Source organism: Gobius niger (assembly GCF_951799975.1).
Source record: "Gobius niger genome assembly, chromosome: 23".
Classification (NCBI taxonomy): domain Eukaryota; kingdom Metazoa; phylum Chordata; class Actinopteri; order Gobiiformes; family Gobiidae; genus Gobius; species Gobius niger.
The window spans coordinates 3547810-3570574 of record NC_136874.1 but is presented as its reverse complement, the minus strand read 5'-3'; the positions used below and the strand labels follow the sequence as shown (position 1 = coordinate 3570574).

Genomic DNA, 22765 nt, shown 5'->3' with positions numbered 1-22765 from the left:
CTTTTGACAGAACAACACTGTAACATTCACTCAAAAAGAAAGAAAGAGCGGCTCCGACACTTAATTCCATCGTTGGGAATCCTCGACCCGCAGGCAGAGCGTGAGGCTTGGTGAGTAATTGCCGAGTGGGTTGTTCCCGATAAAGAGGTCCAGACTAGCGTTAGCCGTACAAATAGCATGCCATTATCTGTCATTAGCATCCGCGGCTAACACGGGCCCCCTGCCGCGCCGCGGAGGGCCCGAACAATGGGACCACTCGGGTTTGATGGATGGTGTAACAGCACTGGGCACAAAAACACACACCAGCGGAGGAGAAGGAGCTCTAAAGAGAACGTGTTGTGGCGTGAAAACAAAAGGTGAAGAGGGAAATACTGTAAATAAAGGAATATCTGTAACAAAAGAAGCTCTGATTAGGTCAAGCTCAGGAAAAACATATTTATGAATCACAAACACAGCACTTTGGGGGTTTGTGAACGAACATTTTCCAAACTAAGTCCCAAAGTGAAAAGACTTCAAAATGCCGTTTACTCCGTCGTTGTCATCTTGGAATACGACGGTGCCATCAGGGAAGAACAAACCTGGTCATTCTTTGGGTCATAGTGTATATGTTTTAGGGCTGTCCCCGACCACAGATTTTCATGGTCGACGAAAAACCCTGACTTTTCTGACCCAAACTGCACTCATAAGACATAAAATTACAGGAGCTCGTGCTGCAACTACTGTTTACACATAGAAGCAACGTCAACAGTGCATTTAAGTGTAAAAAGTCACATTAATCTCAGACTCCAGCTCTCTGCCTCACTCGCATCTGCTGCTGTACACGTGCTTTCCATACGTAAAATAGTTCCCAAAAGTTTGCACGTTGCTTGGCTAGCTTCTTATTGCTAGCCTAGCTACTTAGTTGAAAGTGCTGTTGGAGGAATGGTGGTGAATCTCTGGGTAAGCTGAAAGTCGGACTCCTGTTAACTTCCCCCAACTTCTCTCCACAGTGACGGGGACAGAGACAGTGTTCTCGATTACTACGTGTGGACTGATATGACAGACCTGTATTACAAGCATGAACTCCGTTGGCATTGGTAACGGTCATTATTTTTCTCAGAGGTCCTCTATCAGAAAATAATGACCGGTAGAACGTTCGAAAATCCCCTTAAAGTCAATGGAGCTTCTGATTGCATTGTGAAGAGCCGTACAGCTGCTCGATTATAGAAAAAATAATAATCACGATTATTTTAGTAATAATTGAAATCACGATTATTCAAACGATTATTTGTTTCCTTAAAAAAAAAATTCTGTATTTTATTTATTCATTTTTATTATTATTTTAAAAAACAACTATGGACTACATTTTCTTTGGACAAGAAAGGCATTTTTTTTTATTTGCTCACGTTTCTAAACTAATTCTATAGGGACACCTGCCCCCTGCTGGCCAGCCCTCACACCTGTCCAACAGAGCCGCGCGGCCTGATGACATCATCACACAGCGCTAATGTTTTTATGTCAAACCAAAGCCTGAGCCTTTAGCTCGTGAAATGCGAAGGGAACAGAAACAATCATCTCAGCAGCATGAAATAATAAGAGTTTGTTTGAGCTCCGTTGATCTGCTCCTGAAGAAGAGTTTAGACTTTTCTACGAAACAAAACCAGTCCCTGAGCAAAGGATGTCGAGGCTTCTAAAACAGCTGTTCTCCTTTCAGCACAAGGTGAGCTCTTAACAGTGGCGTTATCTCAAGAGTTAGGTATAAAACATATTAGTACGATGTTATTTACAGTTCTGTCAGGCTGCGCTGGTGTTTCAGCTGATCAGACGGACTTTTTGCGCTTTGGATGGACGAGCGGGAGGGCATCCTTAATAATCGTTTGTTCTCGATTATGCCATTTTTATGATCGTCTAGTGTAATAATCGAAATCGTAATCGAATTTCGATTAATTGCACAGCCCTAAAGAGCCGTATAATAAATCCATGTATTCCCCCAAAACAGCTGAGTTCCTGTTCTGGCTCGGCCCCACCTTATAAACAAAAGTTAAATACTGACAAACAAATAAGTCACAGCTGAAAAGTAAAAGAAGACGACTTGGAAAAATCTATTCAAATTTGCCAAAGAAATGATAAGTTATGACAGTAAACTTTTCAAATGGTCTCCTCACCTGAAAAAGCACTTTATGATGAATACTATGCTAATCCCACAAACCCACGGAGGAGTACAAGTTTAGCATCCAGCTCTGGGTCCGAAAGCAACTCGCATAAACAAAAAAACACATCAAACGGGAAATTAAAATGCACGCTTTCCCTCAGATCTCATCATTATGGAGCGGTTTCCCAACAGACGAGGCCCCTATTCTCTCTAAACGCACGATAAAAAACATTTCTATTTCCGTCCTCTGCCTCCATTATTTATCGCTCTCCCCGTTTCAGCGTTTTTCTGCCAAAACGGCAACAGGGGTTTTTCGCCGGAGTCACCGATTGTTGGGGCACAATGGCTCGCCGGATGCTGAGTAAGATTCACATCGTTAAAGCAAAGTGCTGATATTTGGAGAAGCAAACACAGAGGTGGGTTTTAACGATGTCATTATGAGTCAAAACTGCTCATTGTGGCTTATAAATCTACTTTAGGCACTCACGCTTCGAGATTTCATGTTATATATTTCAAATGAATCAGTGTGTGTGTCTGAAGCGCCCTCTGCTGGAAGGAGGGGGAATCTACAAGAGCAAATAACAAGATACAGGCCATATATTTAGCCAATGGGACGCGAACGAATCAATTGCTAACGAATCAATAGCGTTTCATCTGATGGGCGGGGGAGCGGCTGAATTTTGCATTGCATTATGGGTAACATTTGACTTCGCAACTTCCGGTTCTGTCTGCCGGAGCGTTTTCATTCGCTCTGCTTGCTTCATCTTCTTCTAAAAAAGGAATACAATTCTGTGGCTGATATTTGGCGGCTGGCGGAGGCAAATTAAAGCCGGTCTCTACAACAGGCCGGGGCTTTTATTAGAAACTATAACGGTAGAAATATTCCCCATGAATTTGTCTCATACTGGTGTAAATGAAAACTCAGGTGCAGGAAGTAAACAAACGGGAACCCGGGCCGAGGGGGACGCTGCGGAGGAGCTGATCCGAGCGTAACTTTGACACAGATTTAGCCACTTTTCAAACCTCCTGTGACTATATTCAAATGTTGTGTGACCCTCCAGGGTTTTAATAAAGTCTCCATCGCGTCTTCAAAGCACGTCCAGCTGCTCCGTGTGCAGGTCAGTCCCACGCCTCAAAATAACTCCTCCCATCAGCGCGAGCGTCTCGTCTTCTCTCGGGTCAGTCTCATGATCGATCACAAACACAAACGCTCCGTCTAAACTCGCCTTTTACACGAGATAACAACAAATAATCCGGTCCGCGGTAAAAACGAAACAGAACCTGCAGGGACACTGATGTCAAAGCTCCGCTAACAGCAACGAAACACTTCCTGTTGTCCCGACAAAATAAAAGGCGTCAATGTTCCAACCGCTGGGAGAGGGTTTGAAATGTTAATTAATAAATTAACCTAATATTTCATGGACACAAATCTTGTTTTTCTTCATTTTCCTGGTCGTCCGTTTTGCTCAAATAGAAATAAAGGCCTGTCTCTAATTGTGGCCTGGTTCCAATAAAGGCCTGGTCCGAGATGCCCTTGAGTAAACAAAGGCCCCGGCCTATACTTCCTGTTGTCCCGACAAAATAAAAGGCGTCAAAGTTCCAGCCGCTGGGAGAGGGTTTGAAATGTTAATGGCCCTTGAGTAAATAAATGCCCCGGCCTATATTAGAGCATTTACGGCATTCTTATAGCGCCTTAACAACATCTGCCCTGATTTCTCTCTCTCTACAATCAAAGGATGTGGCCCTCGTGGAAGAACCTTTGCTACTGCCAGACTTGTAATACTATACTTAGCCAGAGAACGATGATACAACTTGGATAAAACCTGGAAATAGCTGATATGTCTCTAAGTCTCCTTGTTCCGTCTACATCTAAAGCTAAAAAAGGCAGTTGCACTTTATTGCACGAGTAAGTCCAGGTCCCTAACGTTCTCTGACAGGCAGAATTGTCTCGGTGTCACACGTGGTTTGTTTATTGAAAATCTAAAACCACCGCAAAAAAACCCAATTCTTTCTCCACTTTCCCCGCTTTGGCTGTAACTAAGAATGACAGGAACGCCGCGCTGCAATTTGTTGTCTCTCAAACCGGGGGGGGGGGAGAAAAAAAACATGTCAATGGAAGAACGACGCTTGTTTTGTGACTTTGCCGAGAAGGAATGCTGTCTGTCAGATGTCGAGAGCTGACGGTCTGAGGAGGAGGTAAAGAAAACAGCGGAAAGACATGGATTAACAAACAAAAATGCGGATTAGAGCTGCACGACGAGTAAAAATACGTCTAAAACTACTACTACACATCGCTGTACTCATTTATTATGTTTCAGCGTCATGAGAAAAAGTAAAAAAAGACCCACATTAGTTCAAAAGCACATAAAGCCTCATAAAAACACCATGAAGGGAACGCACACAACATAGGGCTGCTCGATTACTGACTCTGTCTCTGTTGTCTGTGTATTGTCTCTGTTTCACACCTGCCCCCTGCTGGCCGGCCCTCACACCTGCGCAAGCAAACTGAGCAACGCGGCCTGATGACATCATCACACAGCGCAGTGTTAATTTTGACAACATATTTTATTTTAGTCTTAGTCTTTTGACTAAAATGTAATGGAATTTTAGTCAAGATTTAGTCAAAAAAAAACTTTTCAATTTTAGTCTAGTTTTAGTCCACTAAAATTGCATGTCAATTTAGTCGACTAAAATTAGGACTAATTTAGTCGACTTATATTTATAATATTCATTATAATCATATTTAATCGTGGTCCTCGACTTCATGGAGCTGCTTCCACATGAATAAAGCACAGACCTGTTCATTTGGCAGTAAATTTAAATGATACGAGGCTCTTTCAGACGGTCAATAGAAGTTTGGATGATTTTAGTCTCTCCTTTTAATTTTTATTTAGTCTTATTTTAGTCGACTAAAATATCTGGACATTTTAGTCATAGTTTTAGTCTCATGAGGAACGTTTAATTTAGTTTTAGTCCAATTTTAGTCGGCAAAAATATCACTTTGACTAAAATTAAGACTAAATATTTTAGTTGACGAAATTAACACTGCAGCGCAGTTTGTTTTTGTGTCAGGCAAAAGCACGAGCCATGGTCCTTCGCATTTCACGCGAAGGGTAAATAATCCCAGCGTCATGAAATAATGCAAGTCTGCTTCTTTAATGTTTTTATTTTTTTTCCGATTATGCTAATTTTGTAATCGCTTAGTGCAGGGGTGTCCAAACTTTTTTCATGGGGGGCCGCATATTGAAGCGTACACGGGTGAAGGGCCGTAGATCAGTAGTTAGTGCTGCAAAACCTTCGACTAGCAGAGGTTTAAATTGTGCCCCACACCTTTATTTAGGGATGCACCGATACCGATACCAGTATCGGGTATCGGGCCGATACCACAGGCTTGTACTCATACTCGTACTCATTCATGAGGTCCCGATACCAGAAACCGATACCATTTGACGTGTGGCCAGCGCACCTACGAGGCGCACCTCTCAGCTGAGGAGAGAAAATAGCAACAAACTGGAGAATTCTTTAGTGTAAACACAATAATCCACATAGAGCTGACTTTATTACAGACTGCGCTCTCTAAACCAGAGTCTGTGCTGGATTTAACCAGGGTTTAATGTTGTTAGAGCTGCAGCGTGGAGTCAGTGTTTACAACATACAGGCTAACGTAGCTAACTCGCGGCTAGCGCAGTTTTGGCCATTCTGACGCTGTTTTATGCCCAGGGGTTTATTCATCTGAAAAACTAACCTAGCGACTAAAAGGTCCTCAGAAAATCCAAATAAAAGAGATACAGCATGTTTATATTGAGCGAAAATGAGCTGCAGCAGAACAATGAAAACGCTGTAGCTTCTCGCTAAGTTGCTACAAAACACACGAGAAAATCCACACGGAGCTGAAGTAAAGACGAAAAGAGACCATTAATCAGTAACCATCTCAATACTATTGTTAAATAAAAATACATAAATGAATAAAGCACAGGCATTGGGGAGATTTTGGACATGGGCTTTTCTGTGTATGATGGACAGTGCAATAAAAATTAAACATTAAAAATTATATTGAATGAAAATAATAAATAAATAAATAAATGGCATCAGCACCATTCTAATATAACTGCTCTTAAATGTGTTGCCTACTTTACTTAAGGAAATGTAAATGAGTAAATTTACTAATTACAAACCAATCTGCTGTGAAAAAAGTAAGAATGTTGAAGAAAATGCCTTGTACTCGTATCGGTATTCGGTATCGGCGAGTACTTAAATCCAAGTACTCGTACTCGTATCGGTTTTAGAAAAAGTGGTATCGGTGCATCCCTACCTTTATTTAAGCTTAAAACCTTCATGCCAGCTCTGTCTCACAATAAAATGTTAGTTGTTTGGTTAGAATTGTGTAGAATTATTACATTTCAAATAAAAAGGTCCATCTCTGGTGATGTGTACCGATACAGCAAGAGGCCGAGGGCCGCACTTTGGACACCCCTGGCTTAGTGTAACAATCGAAATTGTAATCGAATTTTGATGAATTGCACAGCCCTAACACAACGGTATCGGGACAAGGGATAAGAGAACAAAGCAACAGGTAAAGAGCATGTGAGTTCTGTATCTTTGTTGTTGCCGTTGTGTTTTTTACAGCGGCTTGTTGTTAGCATTGAGCTAATTCTTACGCTGTTTTATGCCCAGGGGTTTATTCATCTGAAAAACTAAACTAGTCCTCCGAAAATCCAACTTAAAGAGATACAGCATGTTTATATTGAGGAAAATGAGCTGCAGCTAAACAATGACAATGCTGAAGCTACTGGATAAGTTTCTATAAACACACGAGAAAATCCACACAGAGCTGAAGTAAAGGAGAAAAGAAACCATTTATCTGCAGTAATAAGAAACATCTCAATACTATTGTTAAATAAAAATAGATAAATGAATAAAGCACAAGCATTGAGGAGTTTTAGGACATGGGCTGTTCTGTCTGTGATGGACAATTAAAAACTATATTGAATAAAAGTGGTGTCTACTTTACTCAAGGAAATGTAAATTTACTAATTACTAACCAATCTGCTGTGAAAAAGTCAGTCTCTTGAAGAAAATGCCTTGTACTCGGCAAGTACTTAAATCAAAGTACTCGTATTGGTGCATCCCTACATTAAACACCATTATATCATCTCCAATTTTTGCCGGCTCCTTAAAAATAGTTTCCGGATCCGATGAAAAACTGAAAGCTGCTGCTGCCGACCAGACTCCACATGTTCTCAGAGTTATGTTAAGAAGTGTCAGGTTGGATGTGATGTTTCCGTACCTTCTCCCTGTCCTCCACCAGATCTGCCAGCGGGTCGTCCATGTCCAAAATCCCTCCATCGCTGTACTCCAGGTGGTGGGCACGAATGGCACCGTCAGCCATCTGAAAACAACACAGCAGTTACGAAAACATCAGGACTGAGTCAGAGAAACACACGGCGGCTTACGGGAAAGCAACAACCTGGACCTAGGCTAGTGCTAGGCTAGTGCTAGGCTAATGCTAGGCTAGTGCTAGGCTAGTGCACGTCTATGGTAACTAGTAGCCTGCATTAAAAACAGTCTGACCCGAGCACAGTGCAAGAAAGATTAATGGGGCTAATTTGTGGGGGGAATGTGGGGGGAAAGTTGGAGATACTGGGAAGAAAAGTTGAGAAAAATTGGGGGAAAGTGTTAAAAACAAAATGGGATAAATGGAGGGGGGAATCGGAATAATTGGGGGAAATTTGGGGAAACATTGTGGGGGAAATGGGGAAAAATTATGGGCATTATTGGGGGGAAATATTGAAAAATTGGCGAAAAAGTTGAACAAAATTGGGGCGGTAATCGGAGAAAACTAGAGGAAAATTGGGGGGGATTTCTTTTTTTTATTGGGGAAAATGTATCGGGAAAAATGGGGGGAACCTGGGGGGAAAAATTGAAAAACAAAATGGGGAAAATGGGGGGATATCGGAGGCTAGTGCTAGGCTAGTGCACGTCTATGGTAACTAGTAGCCTGCATTAAAAACAGTCTGACCCGAGCACAGTGCAAGAAAGATTAATGGGGCTAATTTGTGTGGGGGAAACCTTGGGAAAAAATGGAAAAAGAAAATGGGGAGTGTTAAGAAACAAAATGGGATAAATGGGGGGAGATCTGAATAATTGGGGGAAATTTGGGGCGGAAATGGGAGAAAATTTGAGTTTGTTTTTTTTTTGGGGGGGGGGAAATAATGGGAATTATTGGTTGAAAAAAGTTGAAAAAGAAAATGTGATGAATGGGGGAAAATATGGAACAATTTGAGAAAAGGTTGAAAAAAATGTGTGTGGAAAATGGGAGAAAATTTGAGGGATTTTTTTTTTTACAGGGAAAAAACTATGGGATTTATTGGGGGAAAATTGGGGGAAATTGGGAAAAAAAGTAGAAAAAGAAAATGTGATAAATGGGGGGGAAAAAATGGAAAAATTGGGGGGAAAGTTGGGGGGAAAATTGGGGGAGGGGAATGGGAGAAAATTTGAGAGATTTTTTTTTATTGGGAAAAAAATAATGGGAAATATTGGGGAGAAAATCGGAAGAAAAGTAGAAAAAGTAGAAAGAAAATGTGAGAACTGGGGGGAAAATTGGGAAAATAATTGGTAATAAATTGGGTAAAAATGAGAGGAGAAACAGGGATAATATTAGTAATAAAAAATTAGCAAATTTTTTTTTTTAAAATGGAAAAATGGGGCAAATATTGGGCAAAACATTATGAAAAAATTGGCCAAAAAAAATCAACTTATTTTCCGATACCATTCTAGCATCGTTGTGGTTCGACAGCTTCAACTTCTTTGCCATTTGCTGTTTAATTTTTAAAGGACTATGACTACTGCCGTCACAATAAAGCCATTACCTCACACAGAAAACAATTATTCTCTTGTGTATGAGCTGAAAGGGAAGAAAGGAGGAGCAGCAACAAACCACACAAGTTTGACAGAAAACTAAACACATTGGTCACAGTGAACACGCCCAAACCAACCACTGAGTCCGTTTACACAGCGGAACAAAAGGGTTTCCTCTTTCAGAGCTCAGACTAACGAAGCCAGTCTGGATTTATTTACATCACAGAAGCAGCAAAATATGTCGGCCATGTTTTTTCTTAGCTGTATTATGCTATTATTTGTGTTAATCCGCGGTTGCGCAATATGTTTTGAAGGATGTGGAAGTGGATCAGCTCTGGGAGAGAAGGAACATATATCACGGAGAAGAAAATGTCAGAAATTACTGTTTGGAAGATGTGAAAATGTACAATATCGTCTACAATGTCAAGGAATGTGGGGGGAAAGTTGGAGAAACTGGGAAGAAAAGTTGAGAAAAATGTGTGGTAAAAACAAAATGGGATAAATGGGGAGGATATCGGAATAATTGGGGGAAATTTGGGGAAACATTGAGGCGGACATGGGAGAAAATTTGAGGGATTTTTTTTTTATTTGGAAAATAATATGGGAATAATTGGGGGGAAAATATGGAAAAAATGGCATAAAAGTTGAACAAAACTGGGGCGGAAATGGGAGAAAACTAGAGGAAAATTGGGGGGGATTTCTTTTTTTTATTGGGGAAAATGTATTGGGATAAATGGGGGGAACCTGGGGGGAAAAATGGAAAAACAAAATGGGAAAAATGGGCGGGAAATCAGAATAATTAGGGGAAATTTGGGGCGGAAATGGGAAAAAAAGTGGAGGATTTTTTTCATTTTATTGGGAAAAAATAATGGGAATTATTGGGGGAAACTGGGGGAAAAATTGGGAAGAAAAGTTGAAAAAGAAAATAAGATAAATGGGGGGAATTGGAATAATTGGGGGAAATTGGGGGAAAAATTGGGTCGGACATGGGAGAAAATGTGAGGGTTTCTTTTTTTATTTGGACAAAATTATGGGGGGGGATATGGAATAAATGGCAAAAAAGTTGAACAAAACTGGGGCGGAAATGGGAGAAAACTAGAGGAAAATTGGGGGTGATTTCTTTTTTTTATTGGGGAAAATGTATTGGGATAAATGGGGGGAACCTGGGGGGAAAAATGGAAAAACAAAATGGGAAAAATGGGCGGGAAATCAGAATAATTAGGGGAGATTTGGGGCTGAAATGGGAAAAAAAGTGGAAAAATAATGGGAATTATTGGGGGAAACTGGGGGGAAATTGGGAAGAAAAGTTGAAAAAGAAAATTAGATAAAAGGGGGAGGGGGGATTGGAATAATTGTGGGAATTGTGGGGGAAATTTGGGGCGGAAATGGGAGAAAAAGTGGAGGATTTTCTTTTTTATTGGGAAAAATAATGGGAATTATTGGGGGAAACTGGGGAAAATTGGGGGGGAAATTGGGGCGGAAATGGGAGAAAATTTGAGGGTTTCTTTTTTTATTTGGAAAAAATTATGGGAATTATTGGGGAGAAAATATGGAAAAACAAAATGGGGAAAATTTGAGAAAAATTGGGGGAAATTTGGGGCAGAAATGGGAGAAAAAGTGGAGGGTTTTCTTTTTTATTGGGAAAAATAATGGGAATTATTGGGGGAAACTGGGGAAAAATTGGGGCGGAAATGGGAGAAAATTTGAGGGATTTCTCTGTTATTTGGAAAAAAAATATGTGAATTATTGGGGGGAAATTGGGAACAAAAGTTGAAAAAGAAAATGTGATAAATGGAGGGAAAATGTAGAAAAAATTGGGAAAAGGGAGAATATTAGACAGTGTTTGGAATCTGTGTTTGTATCTGTTCAGGACAAATATCTTTTTGATCAACAAAGCAAAGTAAATGAAGACGTTTCCCAGCACATATCGCTTCATCATCATTATTGTACACGTATGGCGTTGGAAAGCAGCCAGCGCTGAAGTCGGCGTGTTCAGTCGCTCTCACAGACGAGCAGACTGCATGGGGCGGAGGCGGTTGGCAGAAAAACTGGCTGAACCGGAAAAACTCCCACAATCCTGACTCATGACGAGGAAAAGTTACTACGACTGCGGCGAGAACGCAGTCGCAGGACGGAGCGATGACGTAATGAGACAGAGAGCTTTAGTTCAAGAAGACAAATCTGTTGTTAGCTTTTGGAGACTAGCAGGCCGGAGGTATATGTATCTCACTCGCTCGTGCTTCACAGCTAGAAGGTCCCGGGTTCGATTCCCACCAAGGACGGGGCCTTTCTGTGTGGAGTTTGCATGTTCTCCCCGTGTCTGAGTAGGCTTCCTCCACCACTAAAAACATGTACAATAGGCCAGGATGTTTGAGAGTGAGCAAGGGGGACGACGGATGGTAATTAGCCAAAGATTAACACACACTGTCCTAAACCAATAAACAAATTTTTGACAAATTTCCCCCTTTAATTTGTTTACCAATTTTTTTCTACATTTTTTTCACATTTTTCCCAATTTTTCCATTTATTTTACCAACATTTTTCCCAATTTCCCCTATTTATTTTTTTACTTTTTCTTCCATTTGTTCCAAATGTTTCAAAATCTTCCTTTTTTTTTTTTCATTTTTTCCAAATTCTTTTTTCTTTCTCACACAACTTTCTGATGACCAAAAGCATCAAAACTTGAATATAAACATTTAATACTTCTTCAGTACCTGCTTACCCTCATACTTTTATTTTTCCGATACCAGCAGTAATATTGTTTAACCCCTTAACTCCCACCTGAACCGAGCACTTTTTCTCCCGCTTTATCCCAATCTAAAAGCTTCTGGAAGAACGGTGTGAAAATAGCAACAAAACTGAAACGAAAACAATGATGGAAATGTGACAAAAGTGAGAAAAAAGTGACGAAAAAGTGACAAAAAATTGACACAAATTTGACAAAAAAGTGAGAAAAATTTGACAAAAAATTGATCAGAAATTGACGGAAAAAAATGCGAATAATTTGACGAAAAAGTGACAAAAAAAAGTCACGAAAATTAGTAGAAGTTATTCTCCTGACCCCTTAACTCCCACCTGAACCGAGCACTTTTTCTCCCGCTTTATCCCAATCTAAAAGCTTCTGGAAAAAAGGTGGGAAAATAGCAACAAAACTGAGACGAAAACAAGGATGAAAATGTGAAAAAAGAGAGAAAAAACTGACGAAAAAGTGACAAAAAATTGACAAAAAAGTGAGAAAAATTTGATGAAAAATTGAGAGAAAATGGACAAAAAAGTGCTAAGAATTTGACGAAAAAATGTGAATAATTTGACGAAAAAGTGACAAAAAAAATATCGAAAAATTTGACGAAAAAGTCACAAAAAATGAGATGACTGCCCAACAAAAAAAGTGATGAAAAAAAATCTGATAATGTGAGGAAAAAGATCAATTTAGTTTTGTAGGTCTTTCAAATGAGGTGTTACACTGGCCTACAGGATTTGGGTAAAGCTGACCTGGAGAAAATGCTCTCGGTTCAGGCGGGAGTTAAGAGGTTAATCCCATTCCGTTGTTTTTTTCCATCACCGGTTCCCCCCCCCCCGTCCTTCCCGGTGATACATTCCCGTCCCCTCATCTACTGGCTGGTCACCGTCCCCCCGGGCGACGCCAAAAGAGATGTGCTGAGTCTGCGTCTGGCGGCACCGACTAATTAAAAATATCAATGAGTCGGAATCGAGACCGGGGCGTTTTAATCAGCAGCATTCTGGGAAACGAGGAGTCGGGACCGAGGCTGACAGGTCGGAGCGTGACCGTGGCTATTTTTACACCTGTGAGGACAAATACAGGGGAAAGAAAGAAAACAGCTAAGTCATGTTGGCACAAAGCTGGGATAATGATGTGGCAGCAGCCGGCACTGGGAGAATCAGATAAACGGCTTCAGTGTGCTTGATTTAAGACGATTTGTGAGACTTGGGAAGGTTTGGACTGACTTAGGAAACGATCGTTAATGGAACATGCATTCATTTGTTTAACCTCATAACTCCCGCCTGAACTGATAGCATTTTCTCCAGTTCAGCTTTACCCAAATCCTGTAGGCCAGTGTAGCACCTCATTTGAAAGCTAAGATCTATAAAACTCATCTGAATGGATCTTTTTCCTCACGTCATCAGATTTTTTTCCATCTTTTTTTGGGGAGGTTTTCAACTCATTTTGTAACTTTTATGGTCATTTTTTGGTCATTTTTCTTGTCACATTTTTTGTCACATTTTTTGTCACATTTTTGGTCATTTTTTGTCATATTTTTGTGATATTTTTTGTCATATTTTTGTCTTTTTTTGGTCACATTTTTGGTCATATTTTTGTCATTTTTTCGTCACATTTTTTTGTCATATTTTTGTTGTTTTTTGGTGACATTTTTTGTCATATTTTTGTCATTTTTTCGTCACATTTTTTGTCATATTTTTGTCATTTTTTCGTCACTTTTTTTGTCATATTTTTGTCATTTTTTTTGTCATTTTTTGTCACATTTTGGTCATTTTTTCGTCACTTTTTGTCACATCTTCATCATTGTTTTCGTCTCAGCTCTGTCGCTATTTTCACACCTTTTTTCCAGAAGCTTTTGGATTGGGGTAAAGCCAAACTGGAGAAAATGTGCTCAGTTCAGGTGGGAGTTAAGGGGTTAAAGTAAGAGAAACTACTGTGTAAACTTAGTAAAAACAGGCAAGAAAAATTATGATTCTGGTTCCAATGGCAATAACACAGTCCAAACATAATCAGGATCAAGTCATTCTTATCCAAAACAGGACGGCTTTTATTTTCCAGTGTTTGGCTTCTGTCCCACAGCCAGAAGGTCCAGGCTTTGATCAGATGTTCTTTCTTGTGTCTGCCTGGATTTTCCCCGTTTCCCAATCGACGAAGAATTCAAAGGTTTAAGCAACTGCGGCAACCAAACCTCAAGGGGCAGAGGGTTTTTGTTTTCCATGTTCATCAATCAGAATGATCGAGCCTCGCTTCCTTTGGCCGATCAGAAGAGGCTCAAAGCTCAACTGCATGAAAAATAAAACATTCTCTCTACAATCACAAATCGAATCACAAGATCGGTCAGAAAAAATAGTTTTTGTCAAAATCATGCAGTCCTAATTCACAGTAAGGCTAACCTTTCCTTTCCAGTCCATAAAAACTAAATATCAGGAGAAAACCTTCACTGTAAAGACCCTTGACCTCATTCTTTTGTTGATGAAAGAGGAAGCACATGTCCAAATGTGAGCTTAAACTTTCTAAACACACTTTTACATTCCCATCCTTCATCCACAACTTTCAGGCAGCAAAGAAGAGCTTTACTATTAGTGTTAGGGATCCAGTACTGGATATACAAGTATAAAGTATCTGATACTGAACTGATTCCACTTTTGGCTCTCAACGCCTTAAAAAAAACACAACTTTTACACCTAAGAACCTAGAGAATCAATCGATGAGTTAGTTTTAGCCTCCGCAAATGTATTTTTGATCACCGCACTAACAATAGCGTGCTAAAGCTAGCAGGTGCATGCTAATGCTAACAAAAACTAATCAAGGCTGGGTCAGAAACTATGATAGAAATACCTATTTTATCTACACTCTTGCCTCTTACTGTAATTGATTAATTTTATGTTGATGTTTTTATTAATTGTATTTGTTTTTCTTATATTTTATGCTGCTTTAACTGTGAAGCACTTTGAATTGCTTTGTGTATGAATTTTGCTCTAAAAATAAACCTGCCTTGCCTTGCCTATAGAAGCCTAATGCAATAAAATAACCACTGCTGAAGCCGAGTGTATTTTAGCTTAAGAAATAACTGGTCTGACATATTTGAAATCAGATCACTTCATGGCAAAGCTCTCGATTTACCGATCGATCTACGTTCCCACCCTCACCTATGGTCATGAGATTAGGGTAATGACCGAAAGGATAAGATCGCAGATACAAGCGGCCGAAATGAGCTTCCTTCGCAGGGTGGCTGGAGCTCAGTTACCCGGGAGGAGCTCGGAGTAGAGTCGCAGCTGAGTTGATGTTAATGTAATATACCCAAGGATACTTAGTGTAGAAACATCCACTGATCCTTGTTTAATGTTCATCCATTAGTTCATCAATGGATATAATTGTGAATTGATCTGCAACATCATGACAATAATGATCTAAAAGGGACTGTACGGAGTTTAAAAATGTATTTTCCTCCCCCTACATGTTCCAGCAATGTCCTAATGCCACTAAAATCCTGCACTGTCACTCAAAAAGTTGTTACTTTGGGTCCAAAGTGCCGTCATGCACGAGCTTAACCTCTTAACTCCCGTCTGAACCGAGAGGATCTTTTTCCATTCGATCAGCCTCATCCATTGAGAGTTTTAGGTCACTCTTAAAAACACGCCTCTATACATTGGCTTTTAACACGAGCTGAGTTGATCATTCCATGTTGTTATTTGTACTGTGTGTATGTATATATATATATATTTGTCTCTCACTGAAACATGTACAGCACTTTGGGCAGTGTCAACTGTATTTTAAATGTGCTTTATAAATAAACTTTGACCTTGACCTTGACCTTTTCCTCACGTCATCACATTTTGTTTCCATCATTTTTTTGTTGGGTATTAAACTAATTTTTGTAATTTTTTTGTAATTTTTTGTCACATTTTTGTCACATTTTTGTCATTTTTTCGTCACATTTTTGTCATTTTTTTTGTCACATTTTTGTCATTTTTTTTGTCACATTTTTGTCATTTTTACGTCACATTTTTGTCATTTTTTTGTCACATTTTTGTATTTTTTTGTAATTTTTTGTCACATTTTTGTCATTTATTCATCACATTTTTGTCACTTTTTTGTCACATTCTTGTCACATTTTTGTCACTTTTTTGTTGTATTTTTGAAACTTTTTTGTCTTTTTTTTGTCATATTTTTGCCACTTTTTTGTCAATGTTTTCGTCACTTTTTTGTCCCATTTCCATCATTGTTTTCGTCTCAGCTTTTTTCCAGAAGCTTTTGGACTGGGGTAAAGCCAAACGCTCGGTTCAGGTGGGAGTTAAGGGGTTAATATAGAGACTGCAGTTACACATAAGATCTGAGGTGGCAGTAGTGAGCATACGATTATATGCACGGTGCACAAAGGTCTTTTCTCACAATCGTCTTCTTTTGCACTTTTCTGACGAACCTCAAGGGGAAAAACTGTCCTTAACGAGATCACAATAGTGGAAAACTGCACTTCATCAGAGAATCAAACCATACGGACCAAACGGAAGCAATCAAAAGCACGACAATGCGACAACAATTTGGTTTGCGTTTCATTCTCACAAACGAAATTTATGCCAAATTAATCATGTAAATTATTCACACTGGGACTTCTTAAACAAAGGCGGCAGCTGAGAGTGACTTTCATTTTAATTACAATACCCTTTAGAGAAAAACAATTACGCATCAGTGGCTGGAATCTCGTCGAGGCCGGTGTTGTGTGCGGCGACTTCATAGAGTCGTCAACCCTCTGCCCCGTCCCTCTCTCCCCCCCCCACTCCGGCGGCGCTCCCTGCCCAGCCATGTGCACTCGTAGGCGGGCTCTCTCCGTCCCGATAAGCCCCTCGTCCCCGTCACCGGCTCCGATCCCCTCATCACTCAACGGGACAATGGCTCCTGTCCGCGCTAAACGCCGTCCCGCCACCTGCCCGGAGAGATAGCGGCGGCGGCGCTCGACTCGGGCACCGCCGTTGTACGGGTTTGACGGCGGTGATTCCCGGTGAGGTGCCAGGGGAGAGTTCGGGGCACCTATCGCCGCGGGACAGGGGGGAAGACGAGGAGGAGGGCGATTAGTTAAAAGGTCACGGCAACAAAGTGATGAATGTGGCGCCGGGAGGATGGCACGGCCCGGGCACGAGGGAGACAGAGGAGGAAATACGGAAACAATAACATGAAAAATGTGAAATGTGGGTGATTTGACAAGCGAACAGGATCAGGAGTCGAGCGCACAACAAATACATCCAAAAGAGGAGATTTATTCGACTTCCTTTCATAGTAACAGGATATGCAATCTTTAGCAACAACTTTTCAAAAACTAATAAAGAACAAGCCGCAAGTAGAGGTGGGCACTATCGTCAACAAGAGAATATTGAAATTATCAAGTAGATCTCGGTCGCTGTATCGGACTGTTGTGGTGAAGAGGGAGCTGAGTCGGGGGCAAAGCTCTCAAGTTATCGATCAATCTACATTCCCGCCCTCACCTATGGTCAGGGATGTATCGGGCCGATACCACATGCTTGTGCTCATACTCGTACTCATTCATGAGGTCCCGATACCATTTGACGTGCGGCCAGCGAGCAAGGCGCACCTCTCAGCTGAGGAGAGAAGAAGCAACAAACTGGAGAATTGTTTAGTGTAAATACAATAATCCACATAGAGCTGACTTTATTACAGACTGCGCTCTCTAAACCAGAGTCTGAGCTGGATTTAACCAGAGCTTAATGTTGTTAGAGCTGCAGCGTCTGCAGTGTTTACAACATACAGGCTAACGTTGCTAACTCGCCGCTAGCAGTTTTGGCCATTCTGACGCTGATCCTAAAAACTAACCCAGCGACTAAAAAGTCCTCAGAAAATCCAAATTGAAGACATACAGCATGTTTATATTGAGGAAAATGAGCTGCAGCAGAACAATGAAAACGCTGTAGCTTCTCGCTAAGTTACTACAAACACACGAGAAAATCTACAGGAGCTGAAGTAAAGACGAAAAGAGACCATTTATGTAACATCTCAATACTATTGTTGAATAAAAATACATAAATGAATAAAGCACAGGCTTTGAGGAGCTTTAGGACATGGGCTTTTCTGTCTATGATGGACAGTGCAATAAAAATTAAAAATGATATTGAATGAAGATAAAATAAATAAAGAAATGGCATCAGCACAATTCTAATGCAACTGCTCTTAAATGTGTCGCAGACTTTACTTAAGGAAATGTACATGAGTAAATTTACTAATTACAAACCAATCTGCTGTGAAAAAAGAAAGAATGTTGAAGAAAATGCCTTGTACTCGTATCGGTATTCGGTATCGGCGAGTACTTAAATCCAAGTACTCGTATCGGTTTTAGAAAAAGTGATATCGGTGCATCACTACTGGTGGGATTATGTCTCCGAGCTGGCCTGGTGTGGCCTCGGGGTCAGAACAGCTGGAGGAGGTTTTCATGGATCAGGAAGTCTGTTCATCTCTGCTGAGACGCTGCCTCCACGACCCGGCCCCGGATAAAGCGGAAGAAAATGGATGGATGGAGTAGATCTCAAGTGTGAGTGTGACAATATATCGATTTTCCAAAATATTGCGATGTTTTGTATGACGATGCGATACCGATACATTTCATTCCAAAACTTTTGATGACGTCATGCATATTAATGAGCAAAGTCAGGCATTTACACAGTCACTAGAGGCCAAATGTCAAATGCTAAAAAAAAAAAAAAAAGTTCAGTGTACCGTCACATTTTAGCATTTTTCTGAAGGTTTTAAATACTGAGACATTGATTCATGTCAACATCGCCCAGCCTTAGCCGCAAGCTATTTTAAATATGTGTGTTTACTCAATGCTGGAACTGAACCAACCAGGGCTAAAATGATCCTCAAAACTCCATCCGAACTTCACCAGATCATTTCTAATTAAACAGCCAAAGAGAAGGGCAAAAGAGTGACATGTGCAGATTCCTCTGACGTAGAACTAAACAGCGCAGCTTCTCGTGGCATCTGTGTTACATCACCATTCTGAGCATGTTTCGAGCTGAGCTAAAGTTTGTGGGGGCAGGTGGTGAGTCGTGACAATGAGAAATGTCACTCCACCACATTGCATTTCACGCCGGTCTTATTTCAACAATCAGGCATTTCAATCATGGCAGCAAGAGAGGGGAACAGGCGCCGTTTGTACAGTTATTCCAAAAAATTATTCAAAATAGATACGGCACTAAAAAGTCAAAGTCAAATCATTGGCCTGTGATTTTTCATAACGTATAAAATGTATGAATTGCAGCCAGAACTACAAAAGAATCACTTAATTACTTTGTCCACTAAGAGATCTTATTATTTTACTTATGAAACATTTGCAGTTTTATGTTTGTCCCTAAGTTTTTGCCATTCCTGTTACCAAACTACAAAAACTCTCCACATATTAACCTCTTAACCCCCACCTGAACAGAGCATTTTTTCTACTTTGGCAAATCTAAAAGCTTCTTGAAAAGAAAGAGCATCTAAATAGCGACAAAAACCCAGAGTTCTAAAAAAAAAGTGACAAAAATGTGATGAAAAAGTGACAAAAATGTGATGAAAAAGTTACAAAAATGCAATGAAAATGTGACAAAAAATGTGACAAAAAATGTGACAAAAAAGTGACAAAAAATGTGACAAAAGTTTCAAAAATACAACAAAAAAGTGACAAAAATGCGATGAATAAATGACAAAAATGTGACAAAAATGTGACGAAAATGTGACAAAAAATGTGACAAAAAAGTGACAAAAAAGTGACAAAAATGTGACAAAAATGTGACAAAAAAGTGACAAAAAAGTGACAAAAAAGTGACAAAAATGTGATGAATAAATGACAAAAATGTGACAAAAATGTGACAAAAATGTGACGAAAATGTGACAAAAAATGTGACAAAAAAGTGACAAAAAAGTGACAAAAATGTGATGAATAAATCAGAAAAATGCAACGAAAATATGACGAAAAATGTGACGAAAAAGTGACAAAAATGCAGCAATGAAAAAAAAACTTTAAACTAGCGATGGCAACAACAAGGAGAAAGATTCCCTTAGGGTCTTTTGTCGATCTTTCAAATGAGGCGCTACACAAGGGCCGTAAACTCCAGTCAAGAGAAGCTTTTAGATTTGAGTAAAGCCGAACCAGAGAAAATGTGCTCGGTTAAGGCGGGTGGTAATGGTTCAGTCCAATGACATCACAATCAAGAAGAGACTTTCCCACGATCTAAACCAATCAGTGACTCTCGCTCAACTGTTTGTGGACGTTCGGAGATGTCACATTATTCCTGTTACCAATTTTTAATGTGTAAATCCAAGTTTTTAATCAATATCTAAAATAAATGTTGTCTCAGTGGGAACAGCGTGTACTTCTGTGCTAGTTAGCATTAGCATTAGTATATTAGTAGTATTAGTATTCGGCAAATTGGTCCAATTTTGTCATTCCTGTCACCACTCTGAAGAGGAGAAATAGGAAAAACCCATTCAAAATAATAAAAAGAGAGACTGAGTTGGCCCCCATGCATTTTTGTACACCTAAATATATCCCAATTTTAAAAGTATCAAGAAAAATCATTTAAAAAAAAGCTGAAAAGGCACCAATTTGGCGGCAAGACCCAATTGTACTTCGTTTTAACTCAAAATGAAGTATCTGTACTCTTACTTGAGTAAAAATAATTGCTACTTTATCCACTTTGAGTAAATATTTAAGAGGCAAATGCTTCATTTTTTTCTGAAAAATAGATGTAGACCGTCTTGTGCAGCTCGTTCTATAGACTTATTTTGTTTTTATGGACTTTCATGCCATTTTATTAGAATTTTCTTTAGAAATATCACAAATAGTAGTGTTTTGGGTCATTATTTTTTACTTATACTTGATAAAAAATATTTCAAGGTAACGTTACTCTTACTTGAGTAAACATGGTGACTACTCTCACCAGCTCTGCTTATAATAGCCATACCAAACTACTTTGAATGGCAACTTTGCATAACCTGAAATGACAAATTAAGACAATAACCCACAATACTTGAAAAAAAAACTCCATTTCAATGATTTTCCTGGGCATTCCACTGATAAAGAAAGGGTTAGCACAAAAACAACGTGTAAATAATGAATGTTGAGCTAATATAGGCGTCTCCGGTTTTCACCTGTTGTTGCTCCAAAATCCTCCGATATCTCCGCGTGGCTTGGTCCACTAAATCCTTCACAGTCCACCCGGGTTTACAGGGCACCACCACCGCGGTCCCCCCAAAAGTCACCGTCACTTTCATGCTGCAAAATATCCAAAAATAATCCTCAGAAAAACAAAAAATATCCCCGCGGTTTCGGCAGGTAGTTTGTCCGTCCCACTCGCTGTAGCTAGCACCTGTGCGTGGATGCAGTAGGTGTCCCAAATCACGTCAAAACTCGCTCCTACGCCACGAAAATGATAATATTTAGCGTGAAAACAAACGAAGACATGTCGAGGACGAAGATATAAACCGGAAAGCTGGGATAAGGCAGTAGAAGAACAGTATTTACAGCAGAAAACAGCGGGATTCCGACAGGTTGCACGCGCCTCTCTCCTCCCAATCAAAACAAACGCGAGAGCGAAACCCGGAAGTAACAAACAACTTCGCGTTTCACACACCTTTGTTAAATGTACGTTGAAATTGATAAATAAATGTTTTTGTAACCTTTTTCCTATCGATAACACCAGTCATATTGATTATTATAATTAAAAAAATTATTTTGATGTAACTTTTAGTGACGGCACAGCGCAGGTAGGGTTCGGGGAAATTCACTGTTACCATGGAGATCCGCCATGTTTGTAGGTGCTAGCCAGAGGTGTGCACTGTAGCCAAAATATTTACTAGCTACGTTACTTGAAAAAAATGACAAGTACAAGTGAAAAGTAGTGACCCAAACAATTACTCAAGTAGGAGTAAAAAAAAGTACTTGGAGAACATGTTATTTGAGTACTGCGAGAGCAAAAAAGTCATAAATTGTGTGAAATAAAACATAAAATAATGTTTTACTTGATCATGAGGCTATTTTTCCGTTGAGATACAGGTTGAGCCTCCCAAAATTACATGTAAAAATGGTAGCATTGTCCATACTATAAGCTGAGGGTTTCTAACTCGGGAAAAATGTAAACTTTTGTAAAAAAAAATCTCCTTATTTAGCTATAAAGTATTGAGTTGAGTCTCTGTAAGCACCCAAGTAGCGTCTAGAGCACATGTGAGACATTTCATGACATCAATGGGGTGGCAGTTGCCTCTAGATCCGCCCCTGTTTCAAAGAAAATACAGAATTCTACTGAATAATGAGCACGAGACAAGCTATATCCATTTTATAGATCAAAACGTACCATTTGCCATTTAAATATTTACTCACAATGGAAAAAGTAACAATTATATTCACTCAAGTAAGAGTACAGATGCTAAAAAATAATTTTACTCAAGTAGAAGTAAAAAGTACTGTATGAAAAACCTACTCTAAGAAGTACAGTTACAGTGCATAATTGCTAGCAAACATTTCCCATAGACTAATGTTAGCTTAACCTCTTACCACCCGCCTAAACCGAATGCATGCTGTCCTCTTTGGCTAAAGGCCTGTGTAACACCTCATTTGAACGCTAAGACCCGCAAAACTGATCTTTTTCCTTGCATTGTTGCTGTGTTGTGTCAACTTTTTATCTTTTTTTTTTTTTTTTTTTGGTCACATTTTTGTTGAGTTTTTGTCACATCTTTGTTGATTTTTTGTTGATTTTTTGTTTTTTTTTTGTTGCATTTTTGTTGAATTTTTGTTCAGTTTTTGTCACATTTTTGTTAAATTTTTGTCAAATTTTTGTTCAGTTTTTGTCAATTTTTTTGTTGCATTTACATCCTTGTTTTCTTCTCATTTCTTTGTGGCTGTTTTGGTGCTTTTTTCCCAAGAAGCTTTTTGATTAGGGTAACGCCAAACTGGAGAAAATGATCTGTTCAGGTGGGAGTTAAGAGGTTAAAAAAACAATAGTGCAAGTCAGATGTATACGGGTAGATTTCAGCAGCACAAACCAAAGCAC

The 22765-nt window shown here is 39.6% G+C and overlaps 1 protein-coding gene across 1 annotated transcript in view; it reads right to left on the bottom strand.

Moving 5' to 3' along the window:
* The window catches only part of LOC306981964 (partitioning defective 3 homolog B-like), a gene marked incomplete at its 5' end in the record, with an annotated part of 137416 nt that extends 116426 nt beyond the window's left edge, over nucleotides 1-20990 (bottom strand). The window contains 2 exons of the mRNA XM_079581704.1: nucleotides 7419-7520; nucleotides 20868-20990. Of these exons, the coding sequence (XP_079437830.1) occupies nucleotides 7419-7520; nucleotides 20868-20990 (225 nt within the window). The remainder of the gene's footprint in view (nucleotides 1-7418; nucleotides 7521-20867) is intronic.
* Nucleotides 20991-22765: the final 1775 nt, after the last annotated feature.